Source organism: Primulina eburnea, chromosome 13 (assembly GCF_022965805.1).
Source record: "Primulina eburnea isolate SZY01 chromosome 13, ASM2296580v1, whole genome shotgun sequence".
Taxonomy (NCBI): Eukaryota; Viridiplantae; Streptophyta; class Magnoliopsida; order Lamiales; family Gesneriaceae; genus Primulina; species Primulina eburnea.
Window position 1 is genome coordinate 31734242 of NC_133113.1, and position 15890 is coordinate 31750131.

The 15890-nt window shown below is 35.1% G+C and overlaps 2 protein-coding genes across 6 annotated transcripts; one reads left to right on the forward strand and one right to left on the reverse strand.

Annotated features, from left to right (window-relative positions):
- Positions 1-356: 356 nt before the first annotated feature.
- Positions 357-4903, forward strand: LOC140810971 (vesicle-associated protein 1-2-like). Of its 5 annotated transcripts, XR_012113369.1 has the most exons (9): positions 358-636; positions 831-901; positions 1005-1086; positions 1333-1448; positions 1545-1715; positions 1839-3162; positions 3193-3282; positions 3952-4192; positions 4542-4903. XR_012113369.1 is itself a non-coding variant. In XM_073168909.1 (8 exons), exons 2-8 carry the CDS (start codon positions 860-862, stop codon positions 4650-4652), a joined length of 645 nt encoding a protein of 214 aa, XP_073025010.1. In that variant the 5' UTR covers positions 357-636; positions 848-859; the 3' UTR covers positions 4653-4903. The 5 variants fall into 5 exon arrangements, 2 of the variants coding, with proteins under 2 accessions (XP_073025010.1, XP_073025009.1); XM_073168909.1 differs by lacking the exon at positions 3193-3282 and having other exon boundaries at positions 357-636; positions 848-901; positions 1839-1883; positions 4115-4192; XR_012113368.1 differs by having other exon boundaries at positions 1839-3282.
- A 5763-nt stretch (positions 4904-10666) lies between these two features.
- LOC140809074 (GRAS family protein RAM1-like) lies at positions 10667-13607 on the reverse strand. Its single transcript, XM_073166550.1, is given in 2 exon segments — positions 10667-12563; positions 12565-13607. Coding segments are annotated over 2 exon segments (2319 nt in total). The 5' UTR covers positions 13135-13607; the 3' UTR covers positions 10667-10814.
- Between the last annotated feature and the right edge of the window lie 2283 nt (positions 13608-15890).

Genomic DNA, 15890 nt, shown 5'->3' on the forward strand with positions numbered 1-15890 from the left:
TTTCAACAAGCCAACGATATTTCAAAACATATAAAAGTTTAGGAACTTTCCAATTAGTCTTGGAAAATATGAGTAGTATGGAAGTAAAAATCTGGAGTTATTAGGACAAACGGAGCCCAATTTTTTTGCAAACAAGTAGGCATTGCGTGCTATATTTTGCATATTTATGGAAAATGAATATATTTATAAATAGTTTTTATTTATTTAATTAAATAGTTTTTTTTTTATAATTTCATTTTATTTTTATTTTCTGTTTTTAAAAAATAATTATTTATGGTTGTGAACTTTTATAATTTAATGAAGATATAATTTATAAAAAAAACTTGATAAAATTTACAAGTGTCGCATTTCTGGACAAAAGATTGTCGCACTTAGTCTGCGACATTAACACCCAATAACGCGACTCTAGTTCTTCAGCGAAAGTTCACACTCCACGTTTCCCACTGAAAAAGAGCCATGGAAGATTTCCGAGGAACCGATACCAGATCTCTCCTTTGCCTTTCGTGAGCTCCTGCTTTATTTTCCACCTCCGCCGGAATCCGGAGTAATTCAATTCCACGGTAGGATCCGAAACCGCCTTAAAAATGAGTGACGGCGACCTCCTTCAAATCGAACCTCACGAACTTCAATTTCCATGTAATTTTTATTTTTAGTTTTTTATGTGCTGTGTCCGTTACCTTTATTCTGAATTTTTACGTATCCGCTTTTTTGGAATACTTTCGTCTTAACTGTTGTTGAAATTCTTTGCTTTGGTTCTGTTTGTTTATATGTGTTTTAAAGCAATTTCTGTGTTTTCGATTGAGTTACTTTTACTCGTGTTTTCTAAGAAGTTGAATTGAAGAAGCAGATCTCGTGTTCCATGCAATTAACCAACAATTCCGATCTTCATGTCGCGTTCAAGGTACCATTGTTTTCTTCAATTTGAGAAATACTGAAAGAAAAATTAAATATGGACCTGTTGAGTTGAAGTGCCTGATTTTGTCCTATTTTGTGGAAATATTCAGGTGAAGACCACAAACCCAAGGAAGTATTGTGTGAGACCGAATACTGGAGTCGTTGAGCCTCACTCTGCTTGTGAAGTTATTGGTCTCTCTCTCTCTCTCTCTCTCTCTCTCTCTCTCTCTCTCTCTCTCTCTCTCTCTCTCTCTCTCTCTCTCATGTTCGTGTGTGTCGGTGATACACATAAACGATGATTTAATGTTTGCCTTGTTATTTCCTTGTCTCTTTGTCACGTGGATTGAAAGTTGTTGGAGAATTGAGCGTTGGAAAAGATTTATCTTATCATGCAACTTGGTAAATTCAAATTGATTTGGTGAAGTTGTTCCTTCTCAGTTACGATGCAAGCCCAAAAAGAGGCTCCCCCAGACATGCAATGCAGGGATAAATTTCTCCTTCAGTGTGTATTGGCGGGCGCACGAATTGCGGCGAAGGACATCGCTCCTGAAATGGTAATTTATTTCATTTTTGTCATAACACTCACTTTCCCGGCAAGAGCTATTTTACTTGTAACACACTGTAATTTTATGTTCACAACTGTGTAACAGTTCGACAAGGAATCAGGAAATCAGGTTGAAGAATGCAAGTTGAAGGTCAGCTATATTCCACCACCCCTGCGACCTTCTTCACCAGTTAGAGAAGGGTCAGAGGATGAATCCTCGCCCAGGGTTTCAGTGTCAGAGGATGGGGATGTGAATCAGATTTCCGAATCTAACTATGTGCGTTTTTTATGTGATGTGAAACTGAACATTATTTGTTTTTTAGGTGTAGCTGTACTTAACGTAAGCACATTAATGTACATTAATGTTAGTTAACACTTGTTTTCTTTAATGACTCTGCAGAAGTCAAAAACAAATGTTGAACCACAGGAGAGCACATCAGAGGATGTAACCTACACTTTTCATTATTTGATTTTTATATTTCTTAGTTATTGTTGAGATTTGTATGTTTGCACACGTGCAGAGATATCAGATTTGTATGTTGGCACATGTTTAGGGATATCTTCACCAATTAATATGTTGGCTTTAATTGTTATGGCTAAATTTTGATGATCTGCTTTTGATGTCATTTTTGTGCTTTTTTTTTGGGGGGTACACCAGATATTATGCTTTTTATTTAGGCAATTTAGTGACTCCTGAGAGAATCCTCTTAACAATTCTGGAAAAACTTTAGAGTGTGTTTTGCAACAGCAATGAGACAATAGATTGATTGATATTTTGAGTTGATATAAAATATGATCTGGTGATTGAGATGTACTACTTGATAATTATTGAGTTCTTTGGTCCATTGATTTAATAGATAGGGACAATAGATTATATTTTCCATTTGATTTTGCAAGTTTTTGTTCTTTAATCAAATATTACCTTTCTCAATATCTTCTTTCCTCTCTCTGTAAACGGTTCACCACACCTTCCATCGTCATCTCCAATGTATCCATTGTGAAATTCGAAGAATTCATTGTTTCCTTTTTCATATCCATCGGCAAATTTGGAGTTCATTTTCATGGCAAATTTATTCTCCAAATTTTCGTGGGATTTAATTTAATTTCAGAGATTTCATTTTACTATGGTGTGAGGATAGACCATAATTGCTAATTGTGATGACACGTCTATATGTTAAGTACACTAGCAAGCAGTTGTCCTCTTAAGTAAAGTGATATGGTTGGGCCCACATTGAATCAAGTTCAACAGAGAACACCAGCCCTGGGGTTCAGGATACATCAAGCTCATGATTCAAGGTTAAAATGTATTCAGCCCATTAGCCCACAATATTTTATGAGAGCATTCTTCATTCTAAAGGCGGATCCTTCTACACGCATCTATGATTATATGGCTATATTTGTCACAACGGCAAAACAAATCCTTTAACACCTGTCAATATGTCATTTGATGTAGTTGTATATTAAGAAGGAATGAATATCCTCTTCTCCGATCATTTTGCATCTTTTCTTGTTCCTTTTTCATACCACCACCATGCAACCCCCGGAATGACGACCGCATCAACTTTTTGCTTCAACACTTTATACTTGTTAAAAAGAACCAGATCATTTTACTGATAATCCATCTTATTGTTCAATACATGGTTATAAATCTCACCTTTTGCAACTGATTGTTATTACCCAGAAACTAGGAACAGTGCCGGGTCAAAGCTATCATCATGACCCCGGTGATATGTAATCCATGACAATGGATTAAGGGATTTGGTTTATCCATATATTGATGGTGTACTGCAATGCTATTAGCTACAGCACATATGAAGGAAGAATATTTTGCTTCGTTACCATTGGTACATTTGATATTAATTGCTAGTGTAGATGGTATGGTATTAAGTTGGGGAAAAGGATTAAGATGCTTGATTTTTCTCGGGAAGAAAAAGAAAGAACATACATAGAAGTCTTCATGATTTTCTTTATAGAGTTGATACCTTTGACAGGGATTGTCCATTTTTAAGCCAACTTAAAATATTAGGTTTGTTAGTTTAATTATTTTGTGGCCGATTAGCATGGAGATTATTTTTTTGAATACCAATAATAAGCAATTTATGTCGTGGTTTTTTGACTAAAGCTAATCCACGAGAAACGGTTTCCATGGACTTTTATTGGATGATGAATTATTTCGAACTTAGATAAAGGAAAACTTTGAAATGTTATGATTTTCCCTCTGTTTTTTGAGAAAATAACACTGGCGGAAGGTGTTTCCTGTTGGTTAAATGACATGATAAAGGTGACAGTGATTTCTTTATAATGTTTTTGCTTGGTTAGAGACAAGAACGAATGATTGCTATAAAATACTAGTTATTCCATTTTATGGATGATGTGGTCTAGAAAATAGAAAAGTGTGGTGCATCTAAGCTAAATCTTTTTATCTGTTTTGCTCATGCATCATAAACGTATGATTAAGCATATAAAGTTTAAAAGATTGCTGAAAAAATTTCAAGTTCATTTCATTGTTTCAGTCAAATTTGATGATCTTCTATTTGCAGCAGTGTGTGGAGAGTTCCTCGATTTAGAGCAACGTGTTTTATGTTTTGTCCGACATATTGTTGCTTTTTTGTGTAACTGTGGCTTCTTATGAAGATTATTATCCATAGCGTAAGACTAATTATTTTTCAATTGCAGGGTAAGGCCCTTATTTCTAAGCTGGCCGAAGAAAAAAGGAACGCTGTTCAGCAACATAACAAGCTGCTGCAAGAATTGGTACTCTTTGTTGTCTGCCTTTGGATACTTTGTGCGTAGTTGGGGGGGGCAGCGGTTTTTGTTTGGCAAAATAACCACGAATGAGAATGTAGTGTAGTTCTGTTATAGTATTCTGTTTATTTGGTGGTACTGTGCATTTAGAGACATTCCAGCTGTTATATGCCATATGGTGTTCCATACTATTTTAAATGGTTTGTACGTTTAACCTTTTGTCCTTTTAAGGAATATGTTGAGCTACATTTTTATTTATGGTGCATTTTCTTCTGCATTGTTTAAAGATTTAAAATTTACGATTTGCCTTTTGTCGTACAATTAACGAATTGATGGAACCAATTGCGATGTTGTGCAGGAGCTGTTGAGGCGGCAACGTAGTAGAAGCCATGGGGGTGTCCCTTTTGTGTATGTTATCATTGTTGGCTTGATTGGCTTTCTGTTGGGGTATCTTTTGAAGAGAATGTAAACCCATGCATATTTGGTCTACATTATACTTTAGTTACAAATTTAGGATGATGAAACAAAATTCGTTTCCGTGGAAGCATTTTTTTTTATTTGGCTGTTTGTTTGACTGTAGAAAACGTGCCTAAAATGGGTTTGATGGGGTTTTGTATTTTGTCACGGAATGTATTCATTTTGTAGCAGTTGGGTTCGACGTGGATGTTTCTGTTAGTTAAGGAGAATTTTTTGAACGTATTTTTTTCAGGCTTTTGAATATTTCTGGTGTTTACTGGCGTAGGTCGATTGAGTTGAAGTGAAATTGTAAAGCAGGGATACGAGAAAATCTAAGAAATATTTGATATCGTTTTCTGGTGTTTTGGGTACTTGTGTCGCCAACCACTGTCTTGCATATTTAATAGATTCTATTAAATTATCCGCATAGCTAATAGATTCACATTAATGATCATTTCGTACGATGTCAATGGCGAGATCACACACAAATTTGCAGAATAATTTTGATTAAATCTTATTTTAAAAATATATTTCCCCAAATACATTTGAGTATTTGTGTTTTGAAGGAAATAATTTTGGTTAAATTTAAATTTTAAAAATGATATTCTCTAATTATATTTGAGTGTTTTGATTGTTTCCAAGCACATGAGAATATTATTATTTTTTCAAATGTTTGGTCAAGATTATATTTTCAATTGTTTCACTCAAAATTTATATATTTATTTTCTAAAATTATTAATAAATATATAAAATAAAAAAATAATAATAATAATAGAATCATTTAAAATATATTATATAATAAAGGTTCAACGTGGTAGGTAGGCATTTTAGTTGACAATTAACACCAAGAACATGTAATCCAAATAGAAAAAGGATGGCCTGCCTAGTGTGTGGTGACCACTATGCATGAGACGAAGCAATCCATCCACGAGTCATCATCACTTCTTTAGTCTTTCCGCCGTCCCATATATATCGATTTCACGTATGTTCCACACAAATATGTCACTTTAAAGGCTATCCCTTGTTAAAAAAAAAATATTAAGACCACTACTTAAATAGAAATCTATGTTTCTTTTCAATAAATTTTGCTATTAAACCTGGCATAATTTGTAAAAGAAGTGGACAATCCACTTCAAGGATAAGAAAACCTACTCGAAAGGGAAAAAACAAACCCGAATCAGTAACGTATTTTCTAGTGTTTAAATGGTAAGCATCGCCATATATAGACAATGATGCCAAAAAAGAATTTCGTTTTATTTAAGCGAAATATATAATGACAAACCAAAAATGTAGCAAGCATATAGAGTTGTTTGTTTGTTTTTATTGGGGTTATACTCTAACATTAAATATATTTAATTGAATCGTTCTTACATATTTTTAACAAATATTTCCAAATTAGAAAAGATGTCCCGACCTCATTTCTAGGGAGGTTAGTCATAAAGAAATTAGCCTTCGACTTGTCCAATAACTTTGCTTTTTGTTGTTAAAATTAAACTTTGAACACTCCAATTAATGGGTCTAGGAGTTAGATGAGAAAAACCCATGACAAAAACGAGAGTACACATGCATGTAATATATAGTTTTGATATTATGTACGTTGACCGTATATATTTTTTTATCATTTTCATCACATCCAATAGGTGAGTGTCATTTCATCAATGTTTACATAAGTGTTCACGGTGCGTGTACAACATATCAAAACTATCTATCTATATATATATATATATATATATATATATATATATATATATATATGTATGTATGTATGTTAAGGGTCCTACAACAAGTGGCATGTTGACGATTCATAAGTGCTTACTTTTGGGATTGGTATGCATAAGAAAGCGCAAGTTAAATATGTGTGGGAAGGAAGGAATGCGTAGTTTATAAGCGGTGGAAGTACGTAATTTAAAAAAAAAAAGTCACTTTCCCTCATTTGATGTATAACTTCTTTTTTCAAAAAAAAATTAATAAAATTTTTTCCATTAAAGCCACCATTAAATTTTCTGCTTGAATGACTTGTCCCCACTCCCGTCCAAGAATCTGGAAAATAACATTAATAATTCTTGAGAGATATCAAGAGCGAAGAAGATAGATAGATTTGGCTTCTTGGCACACTCACATGCATTCACAACCGTGTACGTAACACAACTTTCAGTATAACCACTCATTTCGGCTTTACTACTTTATGCTGCAGCTGCCCTTTTGCCTTGGAGATGCTCAATACATATACACATACGTATTCGAAAATACCGCGTCGTCGATACTTATATATTTATGCATGACTGATCAAGGATATTGATCCCATCATAGAGGAATTAATTACTCAATCGATTACTAGATACAGGATCAATAATTCAGCTGTAATATTCCTATAGAAAGCATATGTAATAACAATAATATCTTAGTACGAGACAAAAGCTGGCAAAGTTTTGTGGATTGTTGGAGCAAATCTGAATTTTCTTTTGTAAAATAAGAAACCCAAATCCCACAATCGTAGGAGGCAGCTTACGCATCACAAAAGAGTCCGTCTACTTTCTAAATTCCTTGACGAGAAAGTTGCATACTTTCCATGCATCGAAGGGGTTTTCTTTTTAATAAAGCGTCTCCTTTCCTTTTAGTGCTCCTACATATCTACATGACACTCACATTATATTTAGTGCCCCTCCTTTAGAATCTACTTTCAATATATATATATATATATATATATATATATATATATATATATATATATATATATATATATATATATATATATATATTTTTTTTTTTTGAAATCCGTGTATTAGATTATACTTTTTATTGTTTATTAGATCTTACATCTACGTCTTATTTATTTATATATTAATAATATAAAGTATAATGAATTTCAGATTATATCTGTATTGGATGATCTTGAAAATCATCATATATTATTGACGTGAATTACTATATAAACATGTATAAGTGGATTTGAATTTATGATCTTACTTCTTTAAAAAACAAAATTGTATTTGAAATTCATGGATTTGAAATCAAGCAATCCAAACACAACATCGGTTTCAACTACTAATGATAGAATATCAAGTCAATTATATGTCAAAAATTGGAAGCGACATGAACGTAAAATAATTTAAATTAAACCATCTTTGATTTTTATTCAACGAAATCATTAAATGTGTGAAGTTTATATTTATCTTGGCTTTGTGGGATATTTATCTCTTCTCTTCAATTTCTCGATTGCTTTTCCTCCCGTCAGATTCATTCGGTCAACGTGAATATGACCTGTCTTAATTTGTGCCACATTTGGAAATTACACGGTTTCATATAAACTTGTTCCGTAAAATGTTTTTTTTTCACATTTTCTAGTTTTTTTTATTAAAAAAAACATAAGTTGGTTGATTAGAAAGCTCTTACACTAAGCAATAGTGAATTAGAACCAACTTTTGAAAATAATGATTCACATGCTCTATTCTATGTAGAAATTGAATGTTTTGATGAAATAATATGAATAATCAAAAAATAGGAAGTGTTCAATTGGAACATGAAAAGGGAGGGGAAAAATGGAGGGGATTCTCGAACGCGGAAAAAAACTGCGTAAACAAGTAATTAGACCATATAATTTAGCATGTTTTGAGTCCGATCAGTTAGCAAACCAATGCCTCCATGTCAAAAAATTCAATCGAATCGAGACAACTTAATGCGAGAGAAGAGGCCAATTTGAAGTTTTTTTTATTTTGATTTTTTTTGTTTTTCTACAAGTTATGGTTAAAATAATTTTAAATTGAGGGAGACAACTGTGACTTTTCGTAAATTAAAATGAGATACATTAAATTTATACTTACCGACAAATTTTGAAGTTTGTAAAATTTCTCTTTTCAATTTTGACAAAAACTTGTGTGAGACGATGTATTTTGTTAGACATATCTTATTTGAGTTATCCATAAAAAATATTACTTTTATGTTAATAATATTATTTTTTATTATAAATATCAGTAAGCTTAACTCGTCTCACAAAAAAACATATTCTTCGATTTTACGAGCGTAGACATCAAGTATCAGTAATGGCTGTCAATCATTCAAGTTGGTTCCCTCGTTTAGTACCATAATAACAATAATAATAATAACAACCACTACTTTAATCCCAATTGCCCCTCTTTGTGACAAATAGAATGTACACAACCACTAATATTAGAATAAAGATTTCCCAAGAACGTAAAATATGAAAATATTATTTTTGAAAAATTCATTAATTATTCTATATATTTATCTTTTTGTAATTTTAATCATTTATATTGCCATATTTTAATCTTAATTTAGTTCATTATTCTTACTTTTTAATAATTTTAATCATTTTTCGATATGATGCCGATGTAGTGACACCGACGAAAGTAGAGTCACGACATCCTTGATGGATAAAATTAAAATTACCAAATTGGCAAAATATACTACTAAAATTAAAATTTTATAATATAAAATACCAAAATCACAAATAACAAAGATTCAAATTTTCTCTTCTTATTTTGGACTCTTTAACTAATAGCGACATTATATTTGATCATCAAACGTGTCCCATGATTTAGTTTGGTTTAGGGTAACTGTTTAGTACATGAAAATAACGACCAGATTCAAATTAAACTATTCAATTTAAAAAAAAAAAAAAAAAAAAAAGACAACTGAATATTTTGTACAAAGTTTTGGTTTAGGGCAACTGTTTTGTACCTAATGAGTTAATTTAACAAGTAATTTCTGCCAAATTCTCTGTTAAATTACTGAAAAGTAGGCTTGTAAAATAATATATTTAGGGATGTAAATGAGCCGAGCTTTTCGCGAGTTTTTCGGATCTCGGCTCGTTAAAAAGTTCGTTCGTTAAACTTATCGAGCCGAGCCCGAACCTTATTTTGGGCTCGACAATTTTGTTGAGCCGAGCTTGAGATTAATGATGTTCGGCTCGTTAGCTCGTGAACATGTTCGATAATAGGTTCGTGAGCTCAAAATTGAGGTCGGCTCGTTTAGTTGGCTCGTGAGCTCGAGTTCGAGCTCGGCTCGTTTAGCTGGCTCGTGAGCTCGAGCTCGAGCTCGAGCTCGGCTCGTTTAAGTGGTTGATGGACGAAAAAAACGGAAATATGAGCGACGGTTTTTAATAAACCGTCGCTATATAGCGACGGTCTGCATTAAAACCGTCGCATATTAAATTTAGCGACGGTTTATTAAAACCCGTTGCTATTATAGCGACGGTTTATTTTACATCAAACCGTCGCTATTGTAAACCGTCGCTATAATAGCGACTGTTATAAATAAACCGTCGCCGATTAATATAAGCGACGGTTTTAGCAAACCGTCGCTGATGGCAACGGTTTTGGGGTTTAGGGTTTAGGTCTTTAGCAAACTGTCTATATTTCAAGTTATACTTAAATACTTCAAAACAACTTGAACCTTGCATTTCATTTAGACAAGCAATCTTAAAAAACAGCCATCCAAGTCATGAATAGAATAACGAGGCAGAACTAATCACGAGGCCCCATGTGATTTGATTAGGACACACATTATTAAACTAATTGACCCTTAACTACGTCATTATAATACAACTAACTGCCATTCAATCAAACACGACTGATTCATTAAAAAAAAAAAAAAACCAGTCCAGAACATCATTAAAAGCCGCAAAACAAGTACTATGTTCATATAATAAAGTCATTAAAATACATAATCTGAAATTACTGAAAGAGACAGAAATCCCATTGCTATGCAGATCTAACGATTCAAAATATTTGTGCCAACTTTTGCAATCAACCACAAAAATTTCAACTGCAATGAACTACAATTCAGGGAACAGGCTAAAAATCAAGATTTTCTTGAACTAATTAATATGCAGTTGAAACACAATTTCATTCAAAGGGTTACATTATTTTGTTATTTCGACTCCTGGTTTCATAAATACTATCCAGTGTATGGTTAGTTAAAACCAACAAAAACCAACGCAATAAACTGAATAATAGAGCTATGATATTAGAACATCCAGTACTTAAAATGTACCTCTTTTTTTCCTTCCCAAAGTTGGGGAACAATCTGCCTAAGCCAAAGAGTGAACTAGTTATGCAGAAACTCAGGCAAGAAATGCATTAAAGTTCAGTGGGTCAAAAGTAGTGAGTTTCGGCTTGAAAGACACCTTCTTCATGAAGCAGAAGTAAGAATCCCATCAGCATCTCCAAGCCGAAGCAGAGATCAACTCCTTCCGTTGCCAACAAAGAACGAGCGACGATTGCCTCTTCTCTACTTGGAATCCTCGTACGGGAGTTTTCTTTATGAGGCATTCGGCTTGTGATTCGGTGAAATTGCTGAATGTTAATGGGGAAAAGCCCGAAGATAGAAACATAGTCCTCCAATGCTGTGTCTTTTCAGGATAACGAAAACGACCCATTACAACTTTTTCGATCCCGGGATGGATAAAAAACCTCTCGATATTTTGCATGGCATCTGCATTCATATTAACTGCATCCAGCGACTCTAGAAGGTTGGAATACGATTGAAGAGCATGAATCATATGGTTGGCAAATGAAAGATCAGTTCGGTCACATCCTCTGTCCACAGAGACAACAATTCTTGGAGACAATTGTTTCACAAAGTGAAGGACTAAAGGAACCGGTAACTGGTAATTGACGAGGGAACCAACTGGAAGATTCACGGCAACCACTTCACTATCGGATGTGTGCCAACACTGAGACCATAAACCAGAAGTCAAAGAATCGATGCTCATAACCTCGAACTCAAATGCTAGATTCATTTCACTAGCAAAATGAATGAGATTTTCCCGAGTGAGCCCGAGCTCTATCTGCTCATGAGTTGAGGGTGACGCAAGTACAGTGATTTTCAAAGAAGGTGTGCCCTCGTTCCTTAGTGCTAGTTCCTGAATGAGAGAGGCCCATTGTCCACCATACCCAGTATCAAAATCTACAATATGAATCCTATGGAATCCGTCAAAGGCTTCTAGGAGGGCTTGATTGCAAGTAAAATGCGCAAATTGTACTAGGGGTGAAATCTCAGAGAAGGCCTTATAAGCACCGATCTTGAAAATAAGACTAAACGGGGAAGAACTGGTGGGACACAGGTCAATATTGTTGTTAGTTTGGAGGAGCAATTGCAACGCCTCCTTGCAATAAAAAGCAGCCCTATGAAAAGGCTTATCAATAGGAGAGAACTGGTGATTGAGCCGCGCCAATATCTCTTGCGCGAGTACAGGATTCCCTGTCTGGACCAGCTCAGCCGCTTTGTACAGCTGGTCGATTATTGCCTGCTGTTGTTGCTGGAGGCTATGCCCTGGTTCATCCCCGCCGACAATTTTTGGCTTCTGCCCTGAACCCATTGGCCTATGTTGCCGATATTGGGGAAGTAATTGAATCTGATGAGGAATTGCCTGCTGTCTACTATTGAACAACTCTTGTTGGCCTGTATCCTCATAAGAACCTTTCAACATTTGGCCACGGGGATCGAGGGCACCACAAATAGAACCCGTGTGGAGCCTTTTCGCCTGAGGAGGAGCCACAAAAAGATTCTGCTCTTGGTGTTGTGCAAAAGTTAGAGGTAAGTAAAATGAGGGGTTCTGAGATTGCTGAATTTGCTGCTGATTTATCAGCAGCTGGGGATTGAAAATGGGAGGCTTCATTTCTGCACAAGAATCAAATGCAGCTTGATGATGCAAACCTGCAGCTCCAAGATTGTTGGATATTGCGGAAGGATGCATAAGATCTTTCGAGCTAGGAGGCAATTTATAGTTACTTGGGACATTAGAAGCCAGAACAACACTTTCCGCATTGGATCTATTACTATTGGGGAAATTTTGAAATGTCGGCATAAATTGTGCGTCAAATTGGTCACCACCGAAGCTTTGATCCACAGCTCCAAACCCCGCAGTGAACTCAAACTCCGCCGCAGCTGAACTGCCACCACCGCTTAAATTGAAGAACCTTATTCAGATTCCCCATTCCAGGGTCCTCCGCATCCGCCATGATCATCCGGAAAATGGACTGTTCTTGAGTCGGAGAAACGGCGACGGACTCCGACAGCACACTCTCCCAATCCTCCATAGCACATTTCTCCGCGTTCCCCACACCGCCGCCGCAGGCGATTCCGGTATCAAGAGACGTCGGAATAGGGAGGAGTTCGGAATCAACTCGTCCGACATTGGAGCTGGTGGCAGTAGTCGAATCTTGGTGCCACTTGGGAGATGGGTTTGAGTCCGAACCCGCCACCACCCCCGCCGTGTCGTTAGATGCGGCACCGCCACCACCGCCACAGAAAGAAGAAGACAGGGTTGAGGAAGACGTGGGCCGGCTAGAAATCCTTGCAGAATCCAGGACAGACGTGGGCTCAACAAAACCACTATCCAAGAAACAATTTTTCTTGAAAAAATCCAACGAAAGGGTGCCACAATCAGTAAAAAAACCTCTTTTCTCCACAACCAGCTCCAAATCTAACACCCCTGACCCCTCAAAATCAAAGGGTAAGGGCATCCCCCTCATTTACGAAACAAATTAAACACCTAATATCCACCACTTCCTTCAATTCCTCCAGCTTTTACAACAAAAAGCATCAGAACTACCCCACCAACAGACCACAGAGCCCAAAAATTTCAAGAAAATCCCAATCTTTACAACAAAACCACATCAAACACTATTCCCAAATTCCGGAAGCTCAAGAATACATACAAACAAGCATATGCATGCATGTATGTATGTATATACTCGTAACAAAATGTGAAAATTTGCAGTTGCTAGCTTAAATCTTTTTACTCTCGGGGAAAATCAATAGACTGGATGGGCCGGCGGGGGGCCTGAAGTATTCTCCTTTTTTTATTTTTTCTCCTCCTCTAGTTGAAGGAGTAGTTTCCCTACCTTGCATTTTCTGCCATGGATGCGTGCAACATAAAAAAGCAGTAAGTGACCCCCTTCATCCATCCATCCATCCATCCCTCTCTCTCTCTCGTCTATTTTCTTCCTTTTTTTCTTTACTTTTCATTTTTATTATAAATAATATAATATTTATCTTTCTTTCGCCCCTTTTTAGTCAATTTATTTATTTATGAGGCTTGTCTGAGACGTAGTTATCTTTCTCGCTAGCGTTTCTACAGCTACACCCAACCCCCACGCGTGTCACGCACTATATCCTCAGGTAAAATTCCTTTTTATTATAATATAATATTCATTTTAGAGAACTGAAATTTCCTTTTATCATTCGGTCCCGACGTCCAAATATATGATCCACTCAATTCAGAAATGCATATAAATAATATTTGAATTGTTATATTCCATATAAAATATAAATAGATAAATGTACTATATATATATATATATGCACACAAAATAACTTACTTGTCTAAGAGATGTATATACACTATAGTCTTATATTAACAAAAATAAATAAATCTTATAAGTTTTATATGTTTTTAATAATATTTTTCACTGTAGGAGATGAAAATTAATATGAATTTCAAATTAATGAATTTTAATTAGATTTATTATTTACAATGAAATAATAGATTAAATCTTAAATTCATATTTTACTTATTTATATATTAGTAATACAAAATTGAATTAATTTCAAATGACATAATAATTAAGTGAACTTGAACTTCACCCTTATCAACGCAACACGGATTTGAAATTTGTGGTTTTAATTCTCTCTGTGAAACCAAAATATATTAATTTGAAATTCATGAATTTAAATCCATCAATACAAGCATAGACAATCTTAATTTATTTATAAATAAAAAAATAATGAAATGAGTATTTATTTAATCAGTGCATTAGTTCAATGATGTATGTGACAATAATGCACCTTAATTATATGATTTTGTATTGGTAAATTGTTTAAATCATCAGGCAATAATGTTATGATTCAATAATTAAGAATTTCAAATTGTCTAATTACGAGTCCTATGTAAAATATATGCCATTTTAATTAGCTTATGACCTGGCACTGTTTTTAGCTTCCAATCGTTTTATTTCTTTAGCGATTAAATGAGTTCGTGGAATTAAAAATAAAATTAAATATTGTATTATTATTTTAGTTCATTAAAAAAATTATATTTATTTTGGAATAAGGGATACACGCGCGTAGTTGGTCGAGTGGTTTTGAACAGGGACCAACAAAACATGGGGAGCTGAAGTGGCAGAAACTGCGTCCTTTCTTGCCTCCCAAAATTGTCCTTGCACATGCAGCTTACTGTCACGTTGCCTCGCTTATCGATGTTAGGGCGATTCCGTACTTTCACACATCAGCTTCCGCTGCGACACTAGACGAGGCAGATCAACGTACGAGATCTCGTCAGAAGATAAGATAGACGGTCAGAGATATGTCTCAAAGCAATTGGCGCCTGGTCTGACTGTAATTGTCCAGGATACATAAAACTCGTAATTATTTTAAAATTAATTATCATTTTAGAAATTGAGAATTAATTTGTCGTGATGTTTTAGTGTAGAAATAACGAAAATTCGAGTGTGAATTAAATAGAATAGAGGTTAAGCTTATTAACCAACGACAACTCCATATGGTAGATATTTTATACATGCATGTGTAAGTAATGGTTAAGAAACAAAATTACTTCAGATTGGATGTCGAGGTATCACTCGACCAGAAACAGATATAGCGTTGGGATGCAGGTGCATGCACGATGATCAGGGCGGGTTTGTGGCGCACAAGCTTTCTCTACCACCAATCCTGGTGGTGTAGGTGGTGCGGAACTTATGGGTATTCGTTGTGGTAATGGAGCTATGTTTGCGTCTAGGGTTGGTCAATGTATGTATTTTTTCGGACTCCAGCATGGCGGTGCGGGCAGTTTTAAATCCAATGGTCGAGCTTTGGATCAGTGGGACTTATAGTGTCGGAGATTAGGTCCTTGCTACAGCTTACGAATTTAATCTCTCTCAATCATATGTGATCGTCTTCCAATGGTGCGGCACATTTTTTAGCTCGTAGAGAGGGTTTGCTCACTTCTTCGATATCGGATATCCAGTGGTTTTTGAATTTTGTATATATCTCGAAATTATTTGGATTAAGTTCACTAAAGTTTTCGTGTCAAAAAAACAAAAAACAATAAAATTCAAGAAAAATTCTTGCACGTAAAGCAAGCACATGCAATCTAGTTGGAGTTGGAGTTGGAATTGTAATTGAGGGAAGAAGAAGAAGAAGAAGAAGAAGAAGAAGAAGAAGAAGAAGAGAGAGTGACACGTGAATTCTTGCATGCATCTCAACATTTGGACCAATTCTTTGTGAGAAA

What these genes read in the sequence shown, in the direction of transcription:
- LOC140810971 (XM_073168908.1), top strand. Translation starts at nt 585, where the DNA reads ATGAGTGACGGCGACCTCCTTCAAATCGAACCTCACGAACTTCAATTT. An exon ending in AGGACATCGCTCCTGAAATG is followed by an intron (nt 1,449 to 1,544) that starts GTAATTTATTTC and finishes ACTGTGTAACAG; the next exon opens with TTCGACAAGGAATCAGGAAA. An exon ending in AGATTTCCGAATCTAACTAT is followed by an intron (nt 1,716 to 1,838) that starts GTGCGTTTTTTA and finishes ATGACTCTGCAG; the next exon opens with AAGTCAAAAACAAATGTTGA.